Source organism: Urtica dioica, chromosome 10, assembly GCF_054948205.1.
Source record: "Urtica dioica subsp. dioica isolate 48M chromosome 10, U.dioica_male_clone48M_v1_H2, whole genome shotgun sequence".
Classification (NCBI taxonomy): domain Eukaryota; kingdom Viridiplantae; phylum Streptophyta; class Magnoliopsida; order Rosales; family Urticaceae; genus Urtica; species Urtica dioica.
In genome coordinates this window covers 24215199-24240965 of record NC_142765.1, presented here as the reverse complement: position 1 = coordinate 24240965, position 25767 = coordinate 24215199, and the positions used below count along the sequence as shown (strand labels likewise).

General features: G+C 33.5%; 2 protein-coding genes and 2 pseudogenes across 2 annotated transcripts; 3 read left to right on the top strand and 1 right to left on the bottom strand.

Moving 5' to 3' along the window:
* The first annotated feature begins 1514 nt into the window (after positions 1-1514).
* LOC149384310 (GTP cyclohydrolase 1 pseudogene) lies at positions 1515-2422 on the top strand (annotated as a pseudogene).
* Positions 2423-2675: 253 nt separating this feature from the next.
* LOC149384309 (ER membrane protein, putative (DUF962)) lies at positions 2676-5236 on the top strand. The gene is made up of 4 exons (XM_089628678.1): positions 2676-3130; positions 4450-4512; positions 4703-4774; positions 4885-5236. Exons 1-4 carry the CDS (start codon positions 2801-2803, stop codon positions 4999-5001), a joined length of 582 nt encoding a protein of 193 aa, XP_089484804.1. The 5' UTR covers positions 2676-2800; the 3' UTR covers positions 5002-5236.
* Positions 5150-6677, bottom strand: LOC149384308 (pentatricopeptide repeat-containing protein At5g56310 pseudogene; annotated as a pseudogene).
* Positions 6678-17616: 10939 nt separating this feature from the next.
* Positions 17617-21074, top strand: LOC149384307 (NAC domain-containing protein 92-like). The gene is made up of 3 exons (XM_089628552.1): positions 17617-18101; positions 18206-18483; positions 20163-21074. The coding sequence occupies exons 1-3, from the start codon at positions 17915-17917 to the stop codon at positions 20697-20699; spliced, it is 1002 nt and encodes a 333-aa protein (XP_089484678.1). The 5' UTR covers positions 17617-17914; the 3' UTR covers positions 20700-21074.
* Positions 21075-25767: the final 4693 nt, after the last annotated feature.

Sequence of the window (25767 nt, the reverse complement as noted above, 5' to 3'; positions counted from 1 at the left end):
TTTCTTCTCCGGGGAGGCAACGAGAAGAAATAAGATGGTGGAAGAAGAAAAGATTCGTTTAAAAGAGAAAAATATTCATTTGTCCACGCCGTGATGTCGGCCATGGTGTTCTCCGCCGTGGTCATGCTTCTTCTTCTTCTTCTTCTTCTTTTTCTTCTTTTCCAGTATTGTAAATACGAAGTTGATTTACAGTTAATATCTTGTGTTTCAGCGTAAAGCATTATAAAAATAAAACTGATTTACAGTATATTCGTGTAAATACAAAACTGATTTACAGTATATTCGTGTAAAAACAAAGCATATTTACAGTATATTCATTGTAAATACAAAACATATTTACAGTATATTCGTGTAAATAAAAACTGGAAAAATTTCTGTAAATATTTTAGACGTTCTAAAATATTTTGGCGGCCAACTGAGATCATGAATATCGTAATTGTAATATTTGAATTGTTTTCCAGAATAAAGTCAATAAATGAGGAATATTTTGCAGATTGAATATTATATTTTGCCACAAAAATAGAAACTGATTGCCTAAGGTCAACCCGTACCTATAACTACTTTCCTAATCGGTTTCCTTCAATTTTTTTTTTTTAAAAAAACTGTCTTATTTATTTAATTCGAAATTTGAAAAAAAAAATTGTCTAATTAATTCAATCTGCCGAATTAAATAAGGGCAAAAATGTAAACCTAATTTAATTAATAAGCTACCACGTAAACAATATGGCTATTTACAGCATATTAACGAAAGATTAGCTAAAAATAAATTACTAGTGTTTAAGATGACTACACAGCCAATTATTTGATATTTTTTCTATGAATCTTCATCTAATCAGCCGTACAAAATGCCAAAGTTAAGTGCATATCTGGCAAGAAGGTGTGCCACTCCATTATGCATCTCATTTTCGCATGCCCTCACGTTCTCCCAATAAACCACTTCATCTCTTTTTAATTAATTTTATAACAAAGAAAAAACATAATACCAATAAATATGTGATGGAATAATATATTTTGATGGCGATCCTGATTCCTCTATCTGGACCTCTTTGAGGTTTCATCTTTCACAACACTTAGCCATTAATGTTGGATGAGAAGCAAACATATTTTATCTACTGCATTACAGTGGACAAGCAACTTGATGAAGCGTATAATATAAACCGAAATTCATAATGGAACACACGTGTTATGGTCTCTTCCAATGCCGGCTCTTGCTATCGGCAAACAAGGCCGGTGCTTAGGGCCTGCAATTAGGTTTTTTTTTTTTTTTTTTTTTTTGATAAAACCTGCGATTAGGTTGAGCTCTAAAATTTTCAAATCAAAAGAAAATAAATTCGAAGGAAAAGAAAAATAAAGAATTCGAGGAGTTATAAAATTCAACAAATAAAAAATTTGAGCAGATTTACAGATATTATATTATGTTTTATTATTATCGAAGGGCCTTAAAATATTGATTCGTTTCGGGCTCTTAATGAGTTTGGGTCGGGTTCACTTTAACGCCATAAAAAAAAAATCGAATGGCGTTTTGGAACCGGGCGGAGCAGATGGATCGGATCCCTTGTGCAAATGAACCATTAAAAGAAGAGGAAATGAAGGCAAAAAGTCCCTTAAGTTTTAGGAAACAATTAACATAATCCATATTCTTTATTTTGAATGGTAAAAGTCCCTAATCTTAAAAATTATACATTCCGGTGGTCCCTACTGCTATATAACGTTAAATTGTTAACAGAAGCAATATTTAAACGTTTATTTTGTAAAATAAATAAAAAATAAATCATTAAAACATTTAAAAAAAGGTCTGCCACTGCCATATTCTGTGGTGGGCTTAAAGCGTGTGGTGGGTTTGAGCAAGCTCTCCCGAGTCGCCGACGTCTTTGCGAAGCGGCTCCAAGACCCGCAACGGCTCGCCGACGAGACCTGCTCGGCGCTCCACCACAGGTTCAGGCCGGCCGGCGTGGCCGTCGTTCTCCAGTGCGAGCACCTCCAATTCCCGAGCCTCGATTCACCGGCCCTCGTTCCGACCTCAAAAGGACGGGTCAAGTCCGTGGTCTGCTCCGGCTCGGGGGTCTTCGAGGACGGAGGCTCCGTGGCATGGGCCGAGTTCTTGAGCCGGCTTAAGTTCCGAGGGACGACGGTGGACCGGGATCGCGATCGGAGCCGACCTTGGTGCCCGTTCCGGGTCCTCGGCGGTGGGTTCTCGAAGATCGAACTGGCGAAGGCCGCGGCCGTGGCTTCGATCATCGGGTCGCTTGGGGAAGACCTGACGAGGAAAGAGCTCGCGGGCACGCTCGCGCGGTTCGTCGGGTGGCTCGGAAACTTCCGGAACGTTGAGATGGAGACGAAGCTCGCGAACGTTTTCGGCGGCAGAGCCGTCAGCGGCGGCGGCGGAACATCGAAACCTTTTTTAAATGTTTTAATGATTTAATTTACAAAAAAATGTTTAAATGTTAATTCTGTTAATAATTTAACAGAATATATCAATAGGGAGTAACGGAATGCGTAATTTTCAAGATTAGAGAATTTTACGGATCTTCCCTTAAATAGATAAAGAGGCACGAAAACGACGACAAAGAAACGTTGGAGCAGGGGAAAGGCAAAGTTACTTAAGAAAAAATAAAAAAATTAAAATAAAATAAAAGGGAAAGGGAAAAGCGACTGAGAGATCAGGACAAACGTTGAATTTTTTTTACATCCGTGCTGCTAGAAACTTGTATTTATAATATATAATCACAACTCACAATTCACAACTCACAACTCGCAACCACCAAGAAAAAGAAAAAAGAGAACTCAGAACCACGAAGCCATGTCTGGGCTTTTCAATCTGGAGAAGCACTTCGCGTTCTACGGCGCGTATCACCGGAATCCGGTGAACGTCGCTATCCACATGCTCTTCGTCTGGCCTATCGCCTTCTCGCTCCTCATCCTCTTGTATTCCTCCAGACCTTTGATCGATTGCCCTCCGGGATTCGGATTCCTGGTTCTCAACTCTGGGTTCGTTTTGACCGTCGTTTATTCCCTGTTTTACGTCGTTTTGGACGCCAAGTCTGGGGCTTTGGCTGGTCTCGCCTGCTTCGCTTGTTGGGTCGGTGCTAGCTTTGTCGCCCATAGCCTTGGCTCTTCTATGGCTTTGAAGGTAAATTTTCAACCCACGAACCCATTTTTGTTGTGAGTTGTGACTATTATCTGGACTGCGATCGTTTTCCACACTAATTCGTAGGGTTTAAATTGGGTAAATTTATTTCAAATTGGATTTTTATCCGGTGATGATCATTGTTATTCTCAGTTTTCGCTTCAAAATAGGATAAATTTGGAAGAATAAACATTTTCTAATGATATTTTATCGAGAAATTCAAGACTCGGAGTTTATGGAATCTTAATAATGGAATTGACAGCTTGATTAGGATTTTCTTGTTTGATTTGTTAATACAATTGTTTTTTGTGCGTTTTTATTCCGTTGAGCCTTTCCTTGTGCAAGAATGGGCAAACCCAACAATGCCTAGAAGTCCACGTTTAAGTTCAATCAAGCTTTAAGGAAGTTTGAATTACAAGGCTTTTTTTTTTTTTTGTAAAATAATAAACGAGGAATGTAGAAGTCTGACATGGTAGACATTTTGAGAGGGTTGACTTCAATCTGTTCAGAATAAATAAAACCAAGTTGATCGAGGGATTCATCATTGTGCATTTAATAGCTACTAACCGACTCTTTTGACATTTCGTCGGAACATAGCTTTCCTGGGCGTTCGAGTCTGCAGTTTCATTATTTTTGTTCGTTAGAATGGGTGTTGGAAATAGCGACTCTTTCCCTCCATTTCTTTCTAGGTTTTTCATTTTCTCTCTGGTTATTTCAGCGCTTTACTTTAGAAGGATATCGGAGGCAAGGATTGACTTGCTAAGCTTTTCGTGGCTTCTACCGGGCAGCGTTGTCTGTTTTAGCTAAATAGCTGATTGAAATGAAAGAATTTGCAAAATAATCCATGTTTGTAAGTATCATATTTCAATAATTAAATTAATCATAAGATTTTTTTTTAAAGGTTATAAGTTATTTATATAAATCGTCCGAAAATTTAATCATAATGTCAAAAAATAATTGACAATATAAACTTGGCTATTTTGCTCTTTCGTACAGTTTTTCCTAACTTTTTAATTGTTTTGCTTAAATATTTATTCTTGATATGTTTATTTCTTGCCTTATTATTTTAAAATTTTATTGTTTTTATTTCTGTCGGGACTCGAATCCATCTCCTAATTTAAGTTGGGGTTGGAGGTGCTTATCATTGAGCGGACCTTTTTTTTGTCTATTCATATGTTGAGATTGATTCCAGGGATCGGGGTTATTGTATCAAATTTGGAAATTCGGCAGCGAAAATGAGTTCTTTTTCCTGTTTTCGTTCAAACTTTTGGTTTAATTGGTTGGAATAACATCATCACAGTTTTTTTCTTCTCTATTTCCAGGTTGGAGTAGCTTCTCAATTGTTATGCTGGACTGGCCAGTTCATCGGCCATGGCATGTTTGAGGTTTACTCAATTTTTGAAAACTAAACTAGAGTTTTAAATTGCACCAATTCATTGTTATACAAGAGCTTTTAGTTTTTGAAAGTGCTCTAAACAAGCACATCGTGAGGAGTTTTTTTTTTATTTTTATTTTTTATTTTTTGCTCTCTATTGTCTTATAACTAGTTTTTTTTATCATTTTGTTTTGGTATAGAAACGCGCACCGGCTCTTTTGGACAACCTTCTTCAAGCTTTAGTTATGGCTCCGTACTTTGTCCTGCTCGAGGTAAACTCATTGAACCCGCGTCCCTCTTCGTTGCAACTCTGATCTTGTTTATGAGATTACAATGTTGTTGTTTTTTTTTTTTTTTTTTTTTGGTTCCTTCCTTTTATTAGGCTCTCCAAACATTCTTCAACTACGAACCATATCCCGGATTTCACTCCAGCGTGAAAGCGAAGATTGAAGCCGAAGTCAAAGAATGGGAAGACAAGAAGTCAAAGAAGGTCTCGTAGTTGCAGCAAAGCTTGGCCTGTGAAACTATAGCTAATGAAACAAACTGCGTTCTTGTAAAAAAAATAAAAAAAAAAAACTAGAAAAACATATACAAGATCTTCCATCCGAAAATATTCATATTTAATATTTTTTTTTCCACTTTACATTTCAATTTCCAACCGAGCTGATTCCCGGCTCCGGTTTCTGTACTCGACATTGTTTCATCAATTCCCTAACTTTGACGTGTTTGTTCCACCGTCCCGTGCTCGCGTACATGTCTGCGACGAGAATGTAGTCGCTGCTGTAATTGGGGTCCATTTGCGAAAGGCGTTCTCTCACCTTCTCTCCGATCTCGACGTTGACGTGGACCCGACACGACGCGAGAAGCGTCCTCCACACGATTGCGTTGCACTCGATCGGCATATTCGTGATCAAGCGATAAGCCTCGTCCACGAAACCCGCTCGACCCAGCATATCGACCATACAACCGTAGTGTTTCAGGGTCGGTTCGATACAAAAGTCTACACTCATCGAGTCGAAAAATCTCCGTCCCTCGTCGACCATCCCGGCGCGGCTACAGGCGCAGAGAACGCCCAAGAAAGTTATCCCGTCCGGTCTCTCGGCCCCGTCGCGGACCATCTCGGAGAACAACGCCAAGGCGTCGCTTTCGCGGCCGTGCATCGCAAACGCGAGGATCACCGTGTTCCACGACACCAATGTCTTACTTCGCATACGGCGGAACATCTCGTACGCTTTGTCGATTTCCCCGCACTGGGCGTACATGTGGACGAGCAAGTTCGATATGGGAACTTGGTTTCCGACTCCGACGACGTTAGCGAGCGAGTGAACGCGTCGGCCGAGTTCCAACGCGCTCGTGTCGGAACACGCCGAGATGGCCGCGAGGAGCGTGGCATCGTTGGGCCGAATCCCGGCCTTTAACATTCTCGAAAACAGCCGAAGAGCCTCCTCGCACTTGCCACCGTGGACGTGGCATCCGATTATCGTGTTCCAAGACACTAAATCCCTCTCGGACATTTCGTCGAACACTTGAGCTGCACTGCCTAATTTCCCGAAGCGTCCGTACATGTGAACCATAGTGTTCCTCACATGGACTTGAGAGTCTAGACCATGTCTCAGAGCGGAGCCGTGAATCTGCTTCCCAAAAACGTCGGACCCGAAGTTCTCAGAGACTTTGAACAAAATCGAGAAAGTGAAACAGTCTGCGAACTGTCCTATCTCTCTCATCCTCTTGTACAGATCAATGGCCTTCTCAGGCTGATCGGTGTTTCCGAGTCCTCTGATCATGGTGTTCCAAAGAAACCCATCTGGTTTCTCCACCGTATCGAAGACGGAAATCCCGTAATTCATGTCTCCGAAGACCGCGCAACGCTCCACGATCTTGCAGATGGCAAACACGTCTTGTCCGAGTCCGCATTTTACGACCCGGCCATGGATTTGCCTCAAATCGCTCGGGGAGACACAGTGATCGAAATGGGACATAATGGTTTGAGCTGTTTGAAAGAGTGTTCCATTTGGGCATGGAATTGAAGACAAGTAAGAGACGAGTAACAGAGGTTTCGTTTTTGAGTGGAAACAAAACTGAGCAACATTCATAGCTATTGACTTGAAATACGTAGGAAAGGCGAAAATCTCAAGCCAAGCTACGAAATGCTTGTCATTTTCTTATAAAAAGTTCGAGGGCTCTAGTAATGAAAATGTGTCAAGAATTTTTTTGTATATATATATATATTTAAGTAGAAATATATTCTATTATAAGAAAAGCTTATAATTCAGGTCCTATCTCACATATTGAAGTGTATTAATTGGATTTAGTTTTACTACTAGATAAACAAGTTTTAAGAAACGCCCATTACTAAATGGATTTTCCATCAAAATCTGTTAGAAGTTAGAACATTAATTTAATTTTTTAATGTTTATAAAATTTTTATGTGACGGTTATATAGACGGTAGACACAATCGCAAGATGATATTTCAGTAGTTGAAACTTTTGTTACTCTTCTTAATATTGTGACTCCTGATATTGTTTACACTCATTTGATTAGAAAAAAGAAAAAAATTCTATGCAATATGACACATGAAACGTTGAAATTGCAAACTAATCAATGTTTCTACATGTTTAACAAAATAGCAGAAAATTATGACGTGACACTTCAGCCTAATTTGTTATTCCAAGTTTAACCCGGATTAATATTCCATATTATTTAAACTTTTTAAACAAAATACAAATCTTAATTAGTATTTTGAATTGGAAACTTATTATTCTCCTCTTCATGTTAATAGCAAAAAATTATGTAGTTAAATCATAACTAATTTTAGACACACACTCTCTCTGGAACCCTTTGCTCTTCTTCTCCTTCCTCCACTGCCACTGGCACGGATGTCCATCATCAAATCCTTCGCTTTCCATCGCTATGTCGCTTGCTTCGTCAACATGAGAGCTTCTTCAATATACCAAGACCAGAACGTGTTCTCATCTGTGCTCCAAATTATGGAATATTGTGATTCGAAACGGCTTCAACTCCTACGTGTTCCTTTGGAGCAGCCTCGTCCACGTGTATGCCTGGCTCTGGCAGAATATTCCCTCCGCATCTTTGCCATGTCACTGCGCCGCAACGCCATTCACTGGAACTTTGAAATCAGTCGCTCACTGTTGTTGTCTTCATAATCGAGGTAAAGAAATCCTCTCTGTTTGTTCCGAATTTGAAGATGAAAGTTTAGGGTTTTCTTTGTTGATGTTCTTGTTTGGATTCCAAAAATCTAAAATTGAATTGGATTGAAGATTCTAGTTTTTCAAATTTGTGTATTGATTTGATGATTGTTGAATTTTTGGAAATTGGTCTTTGAATATGTATTCTCGAGTTTAGAATTCGAATTGATGATAAGTTGTCGCTGAGATCTATTTTTTCAGAACGTGTCACTAATTCGTTTATTTTGGTTAATTTGACATATAATTTTGTTGAATATGAAATTTCTTTTTTGTAACTTTTCATTCGTTTATTTTCGTTAATTTAATACATTATATTTGTTATTTATTGACATTAACGATTATTTACTTAAATTAACAGACATTAACAGTACTATCAGATTTCTGGTCCGGCTCGTCAATGTTGTTCTTCGCATTGAGGATCTATGTGGGATATTCTTTATGTGGTCGCGTCAACGTGGTCTTATGAGAAGAAGAAGAAGAAGAAGAAGAAGAAGAAGAAGAATAATAATAATAATAATAATAATAATAATAAGAAGAAGAAGAAGGGTCATTAAATGTGGCTATGGTCAACTCATTTAATTACTCATTTTTATTTTAATTCTAAAATGTTTAATGAAGGATATTTTGGATATTTTATTCTCGTTAATTTATGTTAATGGATATTTTGCAAAATTAACAAAATATTGGCTATTTTGCAAAATTTAAGTTTGCTATTGGCTTGGCTATAAATCCCAAAAGAATGTTGTTCGACACTCAAACTTGTGGATACACTTATTTCTCATTTAGAAATTCATATTCTACGCGCAATTGTCAACCATTTTCAACAAAGTAATGACTCTTCACTTCTCGAGGAAGCATATTTATAGCAATCAGAGGGAAAAACATTAAATATTGGAAGAGAGAAAGATCCATGTTTGTATGAATTTGCAACAATTTTTATTCAATTTTTGTTTTAGTTTGAAAGCGAATTTGCAACAGTTTTAGATTCGTGTAATTGTTGGAAATTTTACGATCTTAAAAACTTTATTTGTTGGAAATTTTTACATTACGCATGATCACCAGGGGATCATAAATGATATTTATTGAGCGCTTTTGGTTTGTAAAGCGAAGGCCAGACATATTACCAAACCTACCCAACCAAGACACACTGAATCATCAGGTCAAAGGATTTTTCAAGCTATACATTAGTTTTTCGGCTAAGAAATTGCACCCCCTCAATCATCTCCAAAAGAGGAAGAGCAAGTTCATCTTCTCAATACTCTTTGAACACGCGATTTTTGGGTCCCATCTGAATATCATGAGATCAAACTTTATAGTACGTATTAATTTATATTGATGACTTGTGTATAAAATAACAGAGAGAGAGAGAGAGAGAGAGAGAGAGAGAGAGAGAGAGAGAGAGAGAGAGAGAGAGAGAGAGAGAGAGAGAGAGAGAGAGAGAGAGAGAGGATGTATCGCTTAAATTTTAACCAAAAACAGAAGCGACGTATCGCTTCTAAAAGTGCAACAAACATTTAGATGCGAGGATTGTCACTTCTAATATATAAAAAAAAATCATTTTAAAAAAAATCATATTTTCAATACATCGGTGACTAACTTAGAAGAAGCATGTCGCTTTTAAAAGAGAAATGTTGATTCTAGTTAGAAGAAATATGTTGCTTCTAATTTGAAGAAACATGTTGCTTCTAAAAGCCCCGCCGCTTTTGAAGCGAGTTTTTGTAGTAGTGAGCTCTTGCTTGCGATTTCCATTATTCATTCCAAGTTTATTTCTAAGCTCATTTATAACCAACATGATTATTTTAATGAATTTATGGTTTCCTAGGCTTGCTTCCTTGAATGAGCATGCTCTTTAATTTAAGCACTCTCCATTTATCCTTCATAATATTATCGTCATCAAATGTATCATACTCATGAGGTAAGGAAGTAAGGATGAAGTTTGTTAGGAAATTTTCATTTACGTTCATTCCAATGGTTTAAAATCTTGCCGTAGTGTTTTTCATTTCGACGATATGCTCATGCATGTACAAGAACCATTGAACGTAACGTACCAATTAGCGTCCAAAAAATAATTTAATATCCGACTCGAAGTAAGAGCTTTCTCAAACACAATTCATAAATTCTTAGCACTTTTAGTTTCCTTGGATGGTAGTCTTGATGCTGTTTGCTAGTAAGTCGTGCCTGGCTCAGTTTGCTAAATCTTTCCCAAGATTCATGGTTATATCTATGCTTAACGTTGCAAGCATCAATAAGCGCAACGAGTTTCTCACTTCTAAATTTTGCATTACGAGAAATTAAGTCTGGTAATTTTTGCAGACCGGCTTACTAATGAAGAGAAACATGCATGCACAAATTCTGAAAATATATAATATATGCACACACATTAATGGTTGAGTGATAAATTCATGTTGATCCATGATAAGAGCACGGCAGAAGAGGTTAATTGCCAAAATTGATTTTCGTCCTCGTGACCCTTTTAGGCTTGACAAATTTTTCCGTGACGGTAAAAAAAAAAAACTACGTATAGTGAGTTGAGAGAGAATCATTCCTTGAGTTTTCGTGGAAATCGCTTGTGGTAAACTACTCACATAAATAGTGTGCATACAATTTTTATCTCGAAAATAATTTTTTTAAGTCGGAAACAATCATTTTTCTTGCCGTTTACAAATAAACAATTTGTTTACTATTTAGGACGTTATTTAATTTTATTTAGGATTGTTTATAGTTTTATTTATTAGGATAATATTTGTTTACTATTAAAAAAAACTTGAAAACACACTATTCTTGAACGGCATTAAAACACCCAATATTTTAAAAATATTACCTTTTTAAAAAACTCATTCCCAAAGATTTTTCTTTAGGTCTATATTAGGAAAGTAAAGACGGGCTCTTTAACTTAATTAACCAATATAATTTATCTTATAATTATTAAGCCAATTGATTTGTTATACTCGAATAAAATCCCATGTAATGGAATTTGGGATCAATGCAGTCCAACAGTGTGCATATAAAATAAACAAATAAGTAAATAAATATCCCTTGAAAATCTTCAGCAGTATAGAACTATAGATCATTTAGCATATCAGCATATAATGGATGCAATATAATGATAGTATTATATAAACAAAAAATGGTGGTACGAAAATGACGTCTTGATCATTCATCTACTACATGCTTCGGTTTTTTCCATCAAAGAAGTCTATATGTCGTAGTTTACCCTGTATCAGATCCTTCAACGATTTTCTTGCTAATAAACTACTTTTTACAAATTAAATATGACAGGGAAAAAAAAATATAAAACAAAACCCTGGCCTACAGGCGCTATGGCTTCTTTAGAATCATTGTCTTAAAATAAATTATCTTCCTTTGATTAATGTAATTTTCTAATCACTACAATGGTGAGAAGGTGTATGGACAAATTTGTTATGTCTTGTTTCCATCTAACACCAACTACTCATCCCATCAAAAAATGAAAAAAAATAATTCAATAAATACTCATTCTCAGACCCAAAAAAAAAAAAAAAAAAAAAAAAAGCTCCACACAAAGATACAACATTTGATATGTATATATATGTATGTATATCATTAAATTTTTTTCCAAAGCCTTTAGTGTAATTCGTGAATTAGCACATGAGTCATGAAAAAAAAAATCTTATTGTATGACATTTTGACTAATCTTATCATGCATTCCATATTATAAGGATTTATATTCTAATTTATCTGACATGGTTCTTTCGTCTCAAGAAAGATTGTTGCTCAATTTATTAAACTACAAAATGATATATAATCAAGCTAAAAAATTGTAGCAAATCCCTGCTATTTTTAATTTTTCGGCTAATAATTTGTAGCTAGTTGTCAACCACAAAATAAAAAGACATGGTGTTATCAGGAAACGAATAAAAAGACATGGTGCTATCTTGCCATGTATAATTTATTTATAGAAAAAAATAAGGATTAGAAAAATATTTTGAAAGGTGCTTAAACAAAATTATCGACATCAATACCGTCAATTATTAAAGACCAGAGCCTAATTATTGATTAGAAAACACCATATAGAATATAGTGATATCTCGTATTACAATTTTACAAAAACCAAACATTATAGGTTTTGCTTGTATTATTTTATTTTATTGAGAAATGAAATGCCGAAAAAGATAAATATTATGTTTTATGGATTCGACCAGGCTAGGCTAACATGGTCAATTGGTGAAAGTGAAGCAAAAGAAAGCGAACCTACAATTTATATTATTGATTTGCTCTTGAGACAAGACAACCAAGGTTGAAATTCAATACTTTATCTTAATAAAAACAAATATTAGACACATAGGCCTCCTATCCAAAATGTTATTATATATTTTTTGTAAAATCAAACATAAATTTATTTCAAACCTAAAACTCTATTTCAAACATAGGCGCAAACTTAGACTATTAATTTATTTATGCATTGATCACAATTACTTAATAACTATTCTAATTTTTTAAGAGCTCGATAACATAATAAACATCAAAGAAGTAATACAATACCTGTCGTTTTCGTAGATGAACTACCACATGATTTTTGTGGGCTAAGGTATATGAAAGAAAGAAAGAAAAGATAAAAATATGAAATTGGGCATAGACCCCTATGCTAAAAAAATTAGGGAAATAAGAATTAAACGTATATGTATATACACACAGGCACAGCATTGACGTACATTTGACATTACTATCAGTTTATTTTCATTATAACAAAAAAAAAAAACTTTAAAAAACTTCTATTTAGATCTGGACAAACTAGCTTAGAACGATTTGCTAACCAATTCAGCCAATTGCTCCATTTTTTTTCAAGTCACTTTCTATGTTACCTAACCACCTAAACGATTTAAATTAAAAGAAGTATTAGGATCTAAGAAATCCTGGGTATTTGGACAAAAAAATTCTGGTTTGACAGGTCTAGTATGAAGAATTTGTTGCAACTAATCAATCCTCGAACTTCTTTTAAGATTCTAATCAAAGTTTTGTTTTATTAAAAAATAGCTCATCAGATCAAAGTAAATTAAATAACTGTTTTAATTAATTTAATTTACTTCAACCTGATGAGCTATTTTTTTAATAAATAAAACTTGACTATTTTTTTAAAAGCAGAGTAGCTATTGAGCTATCGGCATAATTGTCCCACATAAAAATGTTAGAAGTTTAACATTTCACTTTTCACAAAAAAAGAAGAAGAAGTTGATTTCAGTAATGAATTGAAAAAAGCTCGACGGATTGCATATTAAATGGGATGTCCAACTTTTCATATTATATTAATTTTTTAATTTTTATTTTTATTATTCTTGGCCATAGTATTTATATCCGTTGGAGATCCAATGACTAAAATTATGTTCGTTTTATTACCATTGGCTGCTGAAAAATTAAAACATAATTAAATTTTTAACCCATTTTTTTCTTCTTCTTAAAAATACACGCATTCACACTTATTTATGCACACATCTCTCATTCTCTCTAAAAAAGTTACTAATTTCTCTCTCAAATTCACAATACTCTTCTCCTTTATTTGAAATATTGTAATTTTCATTTGAAACTATATACTTTCTATTTTACATTTAACATTTTGTATTTCTCATTTGAAAATTTTTATTTAAATTTTCATGTATTAAATTTATGATGTTACTCATATTATTTCTAAGTTTATTTTCATATTTTAGTTTTCTAACCTTTTGTTCACATTTCATGTAAATGTTTTAGATTTAGTTTATTTAGTTTTTATTTTTGTCATTTTTTAAAATTGGCTCCTACCTACAAAAAAAATTCAAATAAACCCCTCAATATAACATTAAAAATAATTATTTTAAAAAGAATATGGAAGTAATTTCAGATTCTGTTGCAAATTCAATCACATAACTATATGTCGCTCAAGTAATATAGGTTGTTGTTAGTGAGGATGTCGAACCCACGAGAACAAGGTTACTGCTAGTGAATTACCCGAGATAGAATTTCGAATTGAATCGCAAGTGATTGTGAGAGTAGTAGCTTCATATAAAAAATGACTATGTTAAAGGAGAAAATGATTTAATACAGAAACGACTACAAAAGAGAGTATATAAAGCAAAAAAAAAAAAAAATTCTAATGAGGAAGGTTGGGGCACGATTTCACTAGGATCTAAAGGTTGGGGGCTTCTAACACAAATCCATTAAGTTTATTCATATGGTTGCTAGTCACACTCATGTTATTGTAGTCTCTTATCTCTCCCAAGTCGCAAACGAAACTATCTAATTATCGAATTGTCATCTCTCTCGGTCTCTAATCATATTTGAACGATTACAAGCAATGCACACAACAATTTAAAATACTACACAAACATCTAGATTATCTATCAACAATCCTAAAATCATTCTAAAGGTCATCAAGCCAAAGCATTAAACAAGGCTCAAATACATCGATCAAACAAGAGATAAACAAGCATCAATGCATTGAATTTAAATTGTTAATAGCATTGAATTTAGACGATCTATTAGTACACTGTATGTGACAACAATAGCTTATAGTGGAGTTCCTACTTGATTATGGATGTGCCCATTACATTGCATTTACTCTTTAGTAGTAATAAAATGTAATCCAATTGTACGTTTCATGGTGGATATCATATGCCATATGACAATTTTGTTTGGTTTACGACCTTATGGCAATTGCTAACTCTGACCTTTTTTTTTAGATTGGTGAAACAGAAATACTATTCACTTACTAATATAATGTGGCAAAAAATCGGACTTGTGTTTCGATGGTTACCGAGTCCTCGCGAAAAATGAGAAAAAAAAATTCAATATTTATAGATTTTTATAAGTAACGGTGCATGTTCAAAATTGATTTATTTTACAAAAATGCACACAAACTTATTTTTTGCTCTAAAAGCATTTCAAAGCCTTTATAATTTGCCAACGAAAATTACAGGAATAATTATTTTTCATTATCAGCCGCCACTTGTCTATTTTTTTTTTATCAAAAAATACAAGTTGCTCAATTTTTTTTAATTATATTACAAAGTAACGGCTTAGAGATGCATCGACCCACATAAGCCTCAGCCATCAAGCCTCAGCCGTTTGGGCCATGAGCCTTGGTCAGACGGACCATGAGTCTCAACCAAGAAGGCCGAGGCAAACATACCAAGAAGCACCACACAGGCCTCAATCACATGCGCTCGACAAATGTGAGCCTCGGTCAACCCGCAAACGATGTCTTGACCACGCAGTACCCAGCCAACCAGCCCACTAGGTCCTGGCCATGCTAGCCTTTGTTGAACAAGCCTCGACAAACCGGTCTACAAGGTCCCCGCCAAGGAGATCACAACAAGCATATAAATACACCCTCATTCCCTAGGAGAGAGGTGTATGATTTCTAGACAACAAAACTTTGTCAAAATCACTACTTGTCTCAATTCGAGAAAATATTGACCATTCACCTCAATGCCTATGATTCAGTCGCGTTTAATCGAAGTGCATTAACAAGATTTGGCCCTGGATCGAACCATTTGGATTATCAAGTGATCCAAAAATAGAAATTGACATATATGATGTAATTAACTTGTAATGTACTTCTAACCTGGCAAGCCTTTGTTTAATTTTCTGACTTTTCTTAGTGGAGACTCAACTAATAATCGAGTATCGCTCTTCACCAAGTAACTAAAATGATATGAGATACTAATCTCGAGTTGTTAGACGTTGCCTCTTCAATGATGAGCCCAAATAACAGGTGTGAAAGTACCACAAGTTTTGTTTTGTTTTTTTTTTTTTTTTGCTCAAAATTGATTTGCATTGAGAGGAGTAACCCATAGCTTTTATAACTATTTATTAGTTCACTTTCAGTTTCAATGCGAGATTCCTAACATGCTGCCTCAAAATACAGACTTTTGTATTCGTTCATCTTGGGTGAATCCCAACGATCGGACCAGACCTCTGTAGGAATTAATGGACTTGGGTACCATGTGAAATTATCATGAGATTCTCAAAATCAATTAGTAATAAGATGAGTAACCCATAACATTTATATATACTTGTTAGTTTTCATTCACTTTCAATGTAAAATCTTTAATCGCAGGAGATAGTCTCGAGTAAGTCATATCTTCATCAATGAACGTAATTATATAGCTATTTTATGCACACTCAAATTCTAAAGTAACCTCGTCATACTTGAGCTATTACTTTTGTCATTTGAAACACTCCTAGAATTTCATATATTATAGTAAATATATTAGTTTTTGAAGTATGCAAATCATGTATAAATAAGAGGCGACTAGTCGCTTCTAAAAATTAAGTCAGACTATAAAATCACGCTTCTTCTTCTTCACCGAGCCATAGCGTTTTCTTTCAAAAATCTCAAATCTCTCTCTCCCCGCTTCCAGACCCAAATCCAACCTCCACCTCCTCCAACTGCAGTGCTTCTCATTCTCTCTCACTCTTTCTCCTTTTATCACTTATTTTCTCTCTCTATCTCTCTCTTTCTCTCCTCTTGGAAGCTCCGACGACCACAACCTTGGAAGCTCCACTGGGAGAGAGAGAGAGAGAGAGAGAATAATATGGAGTCATTTAATTACATAATTTCTTGCTAAAACGTGGACATGAAAGAGATAAGTTTTCAATTCAAAATACTTATTAAAACTAGAATTGTGTATTAAAAGATTAAATAATAGAGAATATTAATCAGGGTTAAACTTGAAATAAAAAAATGGGCTGAAGTAGTGCGACATCACAATTTCTGGTGGTATTTGCATCTTATGTCACAAATTGGCAATCCAATTGCAAATAAGTCACACGCAAAATTTTTAGAAAGTTGTAGAGGAAGATACAGTGATTTTTAATGAAGTATTGTAAAAATTCAAAAGACATGTAATAACTAATAAAAAGATTAAATGATGAAAGAGAGTAATTTCAAATTTGCACATGTGACATGAATGTAAATACGTGACACAAATTCAATTTTGACAACTTTGTGACACAAATGCAAAAACCCGACGAATTTGTGACATTGTCGCAAATTTCCCCAATTTCTGTCTATTTAGCTAAACATGTAGAAAGGCTCGCTAATTTATCATTTCAATATTTCACGGCTTACACTGTATAATTTTTCAGGAAAAAAAAAAGGTCCAGACAAATATAATTTGAGTCTCTTCCACTACCGACTTGAAAAGGAGATAAGGGATCCATTGACAATTGGCATAAAAATAATTTCGTAACAATGAGTCGAGCATAATTAACTAGTAATTTTCAAAATAAAATAAATAAAGCATCTGAAATCTTCTTTGCAGTCACACGGATGTGAGCTGTTTACCATCCATTGGTGTTCAAACATAGCTTCACGACAAAAGGCCAAATCCCAAACTTTGACATCATACAATTTTTTTATTCTCTTTATTTTATATTTATTGACCAAATATACCTTCTTTAAGACTTAAATATTATGTGATAGAATGACAATAATAATGAATGTTTGATAATTCCTAGTGTATAGATGAAACAGCTAATCGAAGTTAACATCAAAGAGCCCCACATTAAACCTCTCATGATGATTCTTTGACAGCTTATAAAATCTTCTGAATAATTAAATAAGCCCTATATATTTTTTTTTAAATACATGTTTCGTTTGATAATGTCACAAAGTTGTATTAAACTAGCGATTATTTAAAGATAAATTACATGTCACAGTAACGACTTCCTTTTTTCCTCGATTATTAAAATTTGATATACCCTGGTCAAATTTAAGAGGGCGGAAATTGGAAATGTGACAAACAAAGAACTTAAATAAACAAATTAAAGGAAGAGTTTACATATAACAAAAAAGCTTCTAAAACAACCAACCCCAAGTTGCCTTACATACCACGTTTCTTCTTCTCTTCTTTCTCTGTCTCTCTCATCAAAATCAAACAAGTATTTAGGGGGCTTCAGTTTCTCTAGTGGTGCTTTTCTTTTTCTATTAACATCTCTATCTTTTCAGCTTCCTTTATTGCCCTCTATCTATCCACACCTTTTCCCTCTAGCCTTTCTAATTTGTTCGTCCTTAGCAACATAAATACTTTCTATTTCTTTTCTTTCCCGTCACAATAAAAATTAAAAAAAAAAAAACAAACAAACAAACAAACCTTCTTGCTCTTTTTTTTTTCTTTCTCTCTTGAAGGTGTATTAATTGAATTTCAAGGATCGGATTCCATATATTAAAAAAAAAAAAGAAAAAAAAAATGGAAAACATAGGAGGAGAGGTGAAGGAAGATGAGCAGTTAGATTTGCCACCTGGATTCAGGTTTCACCCAACTGACGAAGAGCTAATCAGTCACTACTTGTACTACAAAGTCATTGACGTTCTCTTTGGCTGTAGAGCCATCGGAGAGGTTGATTTGAACAAGTCTGAGCCTTGGGATTTGCCTTGTAAGTTGTTATTGTTGTGTTTTATATATCCCTTTGAATAATTACTTATCGCTTCTCTTTTAGTCCTAGACTTAGTTTTTTTTTTCTTTTTGTTTTTTTTTTAGGGAAGGCAAAGATGGGAGAGAAAGAGTGGTATTTCTTCTGCGTGAGGGACAGGAAATACCCGACCGGACTGAGGACGAACAGGGCAACCGAGGCAGGGTATTGGAAAGCCACAGGGAAAGACAAAGAGATCTTCAGAGGAAAGTGTCTTGTTGGGATGAAAAAAACACTTGTCTTCTACAAAGGAAGAGCGCCCAAAGGAGAGAAATCCAATTGGGTCATGCACGAGTACAGACTTGATGGAAAATTCTCTCTCCAAAATCTCCCCAAAACTGCCAAGGTATTATTGTACTCTTGTTGAATCTTTGATCAAACCCTCATCATCTTAATTATTATTACACCATGTATTCATTGTTCATACGAATTTTAACGTCATATTTATAGAGCTGACTAAAAATATATTATTTTGAAAATGCTATCAGTTGGTTTATATAAAATGGAAAAAAAAAAGTAACATATCATTTATATAATATTATTTACCATTGAAAGCTAATTTTTCTTTGACTATTTCACCCAAAAAAAAAAACATACGTCTTATTCAAGCTTATTGGTTATGTGGTGAAAGCTATAGGTTGTGTGTTAGACCCCCCGAAGGACAAATTAGTAATTTTATTTTTTATCTTAATTTTAATTCATTACATTATTTTTTTATATAAATAAGTTATAGGGTGGGTCATATGGGTTTCCATTGTAGTATAGTTAATAGTATAATAGAAGAGATTGCGAAGTCATGAGTAATTTATCATTGACATTAATAATCATTGTTCGAGGCTACCCTTTGTCCTATGAAATTGTCACCCCTCCAACCTAGCATTTTGCAGTTTTCAAAAAACTGTTTGGTACAGTTTTCATTTTTGTTTTTGAGAAATGGAAAAAACTGAAAAAGTGTTTGGTACAGTTTTCATTTTTGTTTTTGAAAAAAATGAAAAGATAAGATGAGGAGAAGGAGGAGAGAAGAGAATAATTTTTTTTTTACAAAAACACATTTTATTTGTTTTCAGTTTTCTTTACTGTTTTACAAAACAATTTCAAAAATTTTTTAAAAAAAATTTCCGAAAAATTAAAACAAACACCATTTTCACTTTTTGTTTCCAATTTTCTTAACTTAAAAAGTGAAAAACTGTTTTTGAAATGGTCATCAAACACATCCTTAGCTTCTCAAATTGCGAACTCATGACTCATGAGTAATTTATCATTGACATTAATAATCATTGTTCGAGGCTACCCTTCCTTTGAAGTTGTCACCCCTCCAACCAGGCATGTAGTGGGGCTAAGTCATGAGTGGTTTTAAGGTAGCGCTAAATTTTTAAAACTTTTTTTTTTTTTTTTTTTTTTTTTTTTTTTTTTTTTTTTTTTCAGAATAGCCATTAAAAGAATTGGGAAAATAATACATATATACCATGTATTTTAGTGAAATATCGAGTTTAATATTTGTTTTTAAAAAATGTCGAGTTTGTATCTTTTATTTAATTAAAATAACGAAATTGTACCTTAAAATAGATAACAGTCTCACGAATATTCTTTATATTCATTTTTTTTTATTAATGTCGACTCTGATATAATAAATCGAATCAAACTCCAAACTAGTACCCCAGTCCCAAAACTTCTAATTTCGAAATAATAAATAGTTTTAAAACGAAATAGACTAAAAAAATTCTTACCTCTCAAGAGATGACTTTCTTCTGTGTTCGAATTTCATCTTTAAAAAAAAAAAAAAAAAAAACTTCAAGGTAGCGCTAAATTTTTAAAACTTTCTTATTTTACATGAAAAAATTTCAAAATAGCCCCTAAAAAAATCAACTAGCCCCACAATATGTATGAAAAGACTTAATTTCTTTATGCATATGTGTATAACTTTTTCCATAGATATATACACCAACTAATCTGAAAATTAAATTATATAACGCTCGGCTAGAGAAGAAAAGTTATGATTTTAGCATACACGTGCATTTGTTGCAGAACGAGTGGGTGATATGTAGGGTGTTTCAAAAGAGTTCCGGCGGCAAGAAAATTCCGATGCCGGGACTGGCCGTGAGAGGAGGCGTTTCCGGCGGCGAACCCGCCGGATATTTCGAGCTCCCGCCTCTGACGGACTCTTCGCCGCCTTTCGTAGCGAATTCGAAGACCATCGTCCCCGAATACGTGCCCTGCTTCTCCAACAGCCCTATCCAAATCCACGCACACCATCACGGGAATATTGCGAACAATACCGCCGTGTACGGTTTCCCTAGGGCTTCAAGCCAGTTGCTCTATCCTAGTCAGCAACAGTCGGTGCAGCTACAAGAGCAACTCATGGTCCAAGACCAGTCAACGATCCTCAGGGCTTTGCTTGAGAGCAATAATGGCTCGAACCCAAAGCAGGGTTTCAAGGTTGAGAGAGACACCAACAATAATGGTGGTGGTGCTTCGCTGCACGATCAAGTGGTGAACATGTTTTCTGATCAAGATCATGGTACTTCTTCTGCTTCGGCTAATGAAGGATATTGGAACTACTAAACCCTTTTATGAAAAATGAAATAAAAATAAAAATAAAAACAGTGATACGATTTAATGGTTGAAAAGTGGGGATTAAAAATTTCAAGCTTGATTTAGTTGCTAGTTATTAGTTTATAAAGTGTATATGAAAAAGTATTTATGTAATTGAAGGTAGAATATGGTTTTGTATGTATTATATATATATATATATGTATTTAAGTTTAGTTATGGTTTTTTAGGGCAGATTATTTGGTAATTGGCATTGGTGTTTGTCCAATTTGCTAGGGTACGAAATTGGTGACATATGAGAATGAGATATGGTTGGTGGTAACTGATCTCATTTTTGTGTACTTTATTGATTAAACAAATGAATGAACTTGGTCTCTCACTTTTACCCTAGTCGATCCTATTTAGTATTTACCAAAGAACATGAGTTTTACTCTCTCTCTCTCTCTCTCTCATGACGTTAATACACGTGCGTGTTTAGAGTTGTAAAATATTCAAAGCCAACAATTACGCGTGAAGAATCCATATATTGCGCTGTGCATGCATTTATATAAAAGCAAAAATAATCTTCTTCTCTTTATGTAATGGTGTCATAGTCCACAATTAACAGCGGGTGAGGTGAGTACGTAATCGATTCAACTTTTTCAATAACAACGTTTGTTATAACTTTGATGAATTCGAATCATGTATAGGTATAACCGTATAAGTATGCAAAGACAAGCATGTATTATTAAATAAATGTATTAAAAATAGGTAATAGTTATCGGTAATTGAGCGGTAGTTATAAATATCAGGTATGATCTTTAATTGCAGCGTGTATTTTTCCTTGTATTCCAAGAAAAGTCTTTCCGACTCAGATAAATTTTAATGAAGACCAGGGATCCACGTTCTGGGAGTGTGGCTGGGCCACCCCCAAATTCTGAAAACATTCTATAAATACCTCTTTTTAATATGATTATTTCTTAAATGCCTAAAACTTTATAAAACTTCTACAAATACGTTATTTGTTTTATATAATTTCATAGCTACCTTATTATTATATAAGTATACTAAGCTTTATTGTTGCCAATTAGTCTAACGATTTAAATCAGTTAAAAAAAAAAACACATCCAATTCTCGTAGTAGTGTATGTGAATAATAATAATAATAATGATGATATTAATAATAATAATAACATTGATAATAATAATAGAATATAGAACCATGGAATTATATAAATATGTGATGGTACAAATTTAAGTATAGGTGGTGTTAGAAATACTAATTAAATAGTGTTTGCGAAAATACATAGACAATTTGTAATAATTTAAATTTAAATTTATAACAACAAAAATATAGACTTTAAATCAACTATAAAAATTAATTCTTCCAACCAGTAATGATAAATTACACTAATTATTTTGTTTGAACATTCGAGTGTAGATTTACCCTTTTTTCTTTACAATTTATATGTGATGATTTATTAAGACCAACTTTTAAATTTTATTAAGTGTTTAATTAAAGAGATTTGTAAGTAATTAGGCCACTTTAAACATGTGATTTTCGATCTAGCCTATGTTTGACAATTTTTATTGATATAGCCAAATGGCTTATGTGGCAATAATTAAGGTCTGATTTGTCCTTATTTATTAACAAATTCGTCACTTTCTCTCTCCTATTTTTTTTCAAATAATTTTTTTTTTGCATAAAAAAAAAAAAAAAATCCTATATTTCTCATACGAACTCGAAATTGAGTGATTTCAGATCCTACAAATTCGTGGCGTCGAGATGTTCAAAAATAGACCCATCGTGTTTGATGAAAAATTATATTTAATGCATCATAGTTACGTTTCCATTTATTTTTTGATAATTTCAAAAATTTTCAGTTATTTCCATATTTAAGGTAGTAACGTGATTTTTCTACATCTATGGTATTAAACATGATTTTTCATCAAACACAATGGATCTATTTTTGAAGATCTCGGCGTCACGAATCCGTAGGATTTGGAATCACTCAATTTCGAGTTCATATGAGATATATATGGTTTTTTAAAGTTTTTATGTAAAAAAAAATGTAGGAAAAAGTAGGAGAGAGAAAGTGACGAATTTGTTAATAAATAAGGGTAAATCAGACCTTTATTATTGCAACATAAGTCTGTTGGCTATTTCCCTAAAAGTTGTGAAACATAGGTTAAAAACAAATTTCATAGTTTCATTTTGGCTATTTCGCTACATTGCCCTTAATTAAATCGTTTCGATTAAATTACACGCAATGAGACAAAATTTTAGTCCTAATTCGGTGTCTAATTCTTTTTTTTGGACCATTATAAACTATTTGAAAAATAGAGATTGAACCGTTCAAATAAAAAAAATTAAAGAAGATTCAGTCGTACTCTTGGATCCGTATAGTTCGATTTAGTCAAAATGCAGATGTTTTGAATATATATATATTTGTTTATTTTATAAAACAAATAGATAAATATATTATCATAAATGTCCAATTTTAAAAATTAGACCTAGAGCAGAAAAAATCATTTTACACAAACATTAAGAGATTAACAATTTTGATGTAATGATTTTTATTAGACAATTTAAATATCGTTCATTATATGATGTTTTATATTGTTTATATATATTTGACCACCCTCAATTTGAATTTTTGGGTCCGCCCTTGATGAAGGCCATCACCTACTCATGTAATCAATCCAGTAGATTCAGATATACTTCCGCCATTTTGATATTTGATTTATTTCTCTTGACTTGAATTAGAATTAAATTAGGCATTCAAAACCTTACAATTAGTATCAGAGCCATCCTAATTTGATAAGTGAGAAAATTTGTTTGGAAATTTGCCATTTATTCTGAGGTAGAGTTCCATTCTAACTTAATGCAGTGACCAATTTTGTTTGGAAATTACAAGAGTTAAAAAAAAAAAACAAAAACAAAAACAAAACTTCAACACTTCATTCAACAAACCTAACCATCAATGGTGGAACGTACATTTCAGGGTCAATCCAAACACGAACCACAACCACAACAACATCATACACCATATCAAAACACCATCGAAAATAACTTAGTTTTTCTTGTAACAGCTAACGGATTTTTTGCGGGGTTCAAGTCAGTCCACGACGTCCTCTCGACCAATGGAGCACCATACTTGCAAGTCTCCTCGCCTCTGGACTGAGAAATTGATTTCGTCAGAAATTTGTCTCCTCGCATCTACAAGTCTCGTGGTCAACTCGATGCGCAATTCTAGCTTCTGCAAGTACTACCGAACGACAACGAAGATTTTTGTTCTCCCGTTATAGCGACGAAGACGATGAACCATAAGACAAATCTAGGGAATTTAGAATTAGGGATTATTATTTTCGAATCTATTATTTATTTGATTTTCTGATATTATTTATTCAATTCAAATAAATAATATCAAATTTAAAATCGTTTTAAAATTATTTTATTTTGCAAAATTAACCCACTTAATCTCATATTGTTACACGTGGCTTTCCGTTAAATCTTAACAGCCAATGTAGTAACGAACTAAAACAAGACAATAGGTATTTTCCTGTAAAAAAAAAAAAAAGATTGGGTAGTAAACCCAATCTAGACGAAAATAATAAGTATTTGTGTCGCCGTTTAATTTTGGACAATTTGTTTTTATTATTTTAGTAAAAGAAAAAAAAAAACTCCTGTTTTTGTAGGCAAACAAGAAAATCTCTAGATGAAATGGTTTTATTTTATTTATGGAGAATATGCTCTTCTACTCCTTATGGACAGAAAATTGACAAGGTGAGATACCAATTGACAATTTCGTTATTCTTTTAGTATTCTTTTTATAATTTATTAAGGAGTGGTAATATTTTGATATTTTTAATAACGGTGATGGTTAAGATTTTACTATTTTTCTTTAATACATCATTATTTTGTTAATATATATTTTTATTTATTAAGAGGGCCTAATTTATAAATTTTGCCTAGGCCTCATTATACATTGGGCCGATCTGCAAATAAACCAATGTTATATTATCACAAGCAGTATGCCTAGTCCGTTGTTGCGGAATAATTAATATATTTTAGTTTGAAGGAATAAATATATAGAGATATGTTTAGAAATATTTAGGTATGAAAAAAATGTATTTAAATTTTTTTGGAGACATGTCTTTCTGATATAAAAAAATCGGTACGATTGAATACTACTTGTTTAGGGTTTAATCTCTTTTCTTTTCTTAAAAAATAAATAAAAAGTAAAAAAATTCTTAAAAAAAAGGTTAAAAAAAGTATTTTTTGAGTAGAAGGGATTCCTGTACTTTATATATATATAATATAATATTGCTATACTCATTGCTTTGACATAACCATAAACAATGATATTTATAATTATATTATATTAACAATGGAAATTTGTTATTCCTTACATACAAGCAAATCAAAGTAACAATGCAATTTTGAAACACAGAACTTACCATTCATGCCGACAAAAAAAAAATATATATTTTCACATTTATATATAACAACAGTCGACAATATAAGCTACATCGGGATCCATGTTTCCTGTATATCCGAACGATTCGTACACTCTCATTAAATTTAAATAAATATTTCGTAGAAGTTTTTCACTATAAAAAAAAAAAAAATAGCACGTACTACTTTTCATTATTGACTTAGTAAAATATTATTCGTAGTGAAGTACATGCGTTGAATATCACGATGATATTCTAATGCTGATCACTGCTAATTGCTCTTTTATACTTTTTTTAGTACTCTCAGTGTGTGTGGAAGTTTTATTTGTATTCATTGCTTAAATGTAAATACATTATTTTCTGGTATATGACGTACGATGACGTATGTTATCATCAATACCAGAGTCCGATTTGGTGGTGATATGAATCCGCACCACCCAAAATCAAAAGCTATGGCGGGCCATGCCACGTGGAGATGCTTAATTACTACGATGCCCTGGACCTCTGAACGACGCCGAGTAGGGGAACAGAAGGTCATTTATGTCAAACAGAACAGTAGCAATTAATGAAATACAATAATGATTAGTTTTTGGTTGATATACCTTAAATATATCCCCGTTACGTCTTTGTATGACTTCCCATAG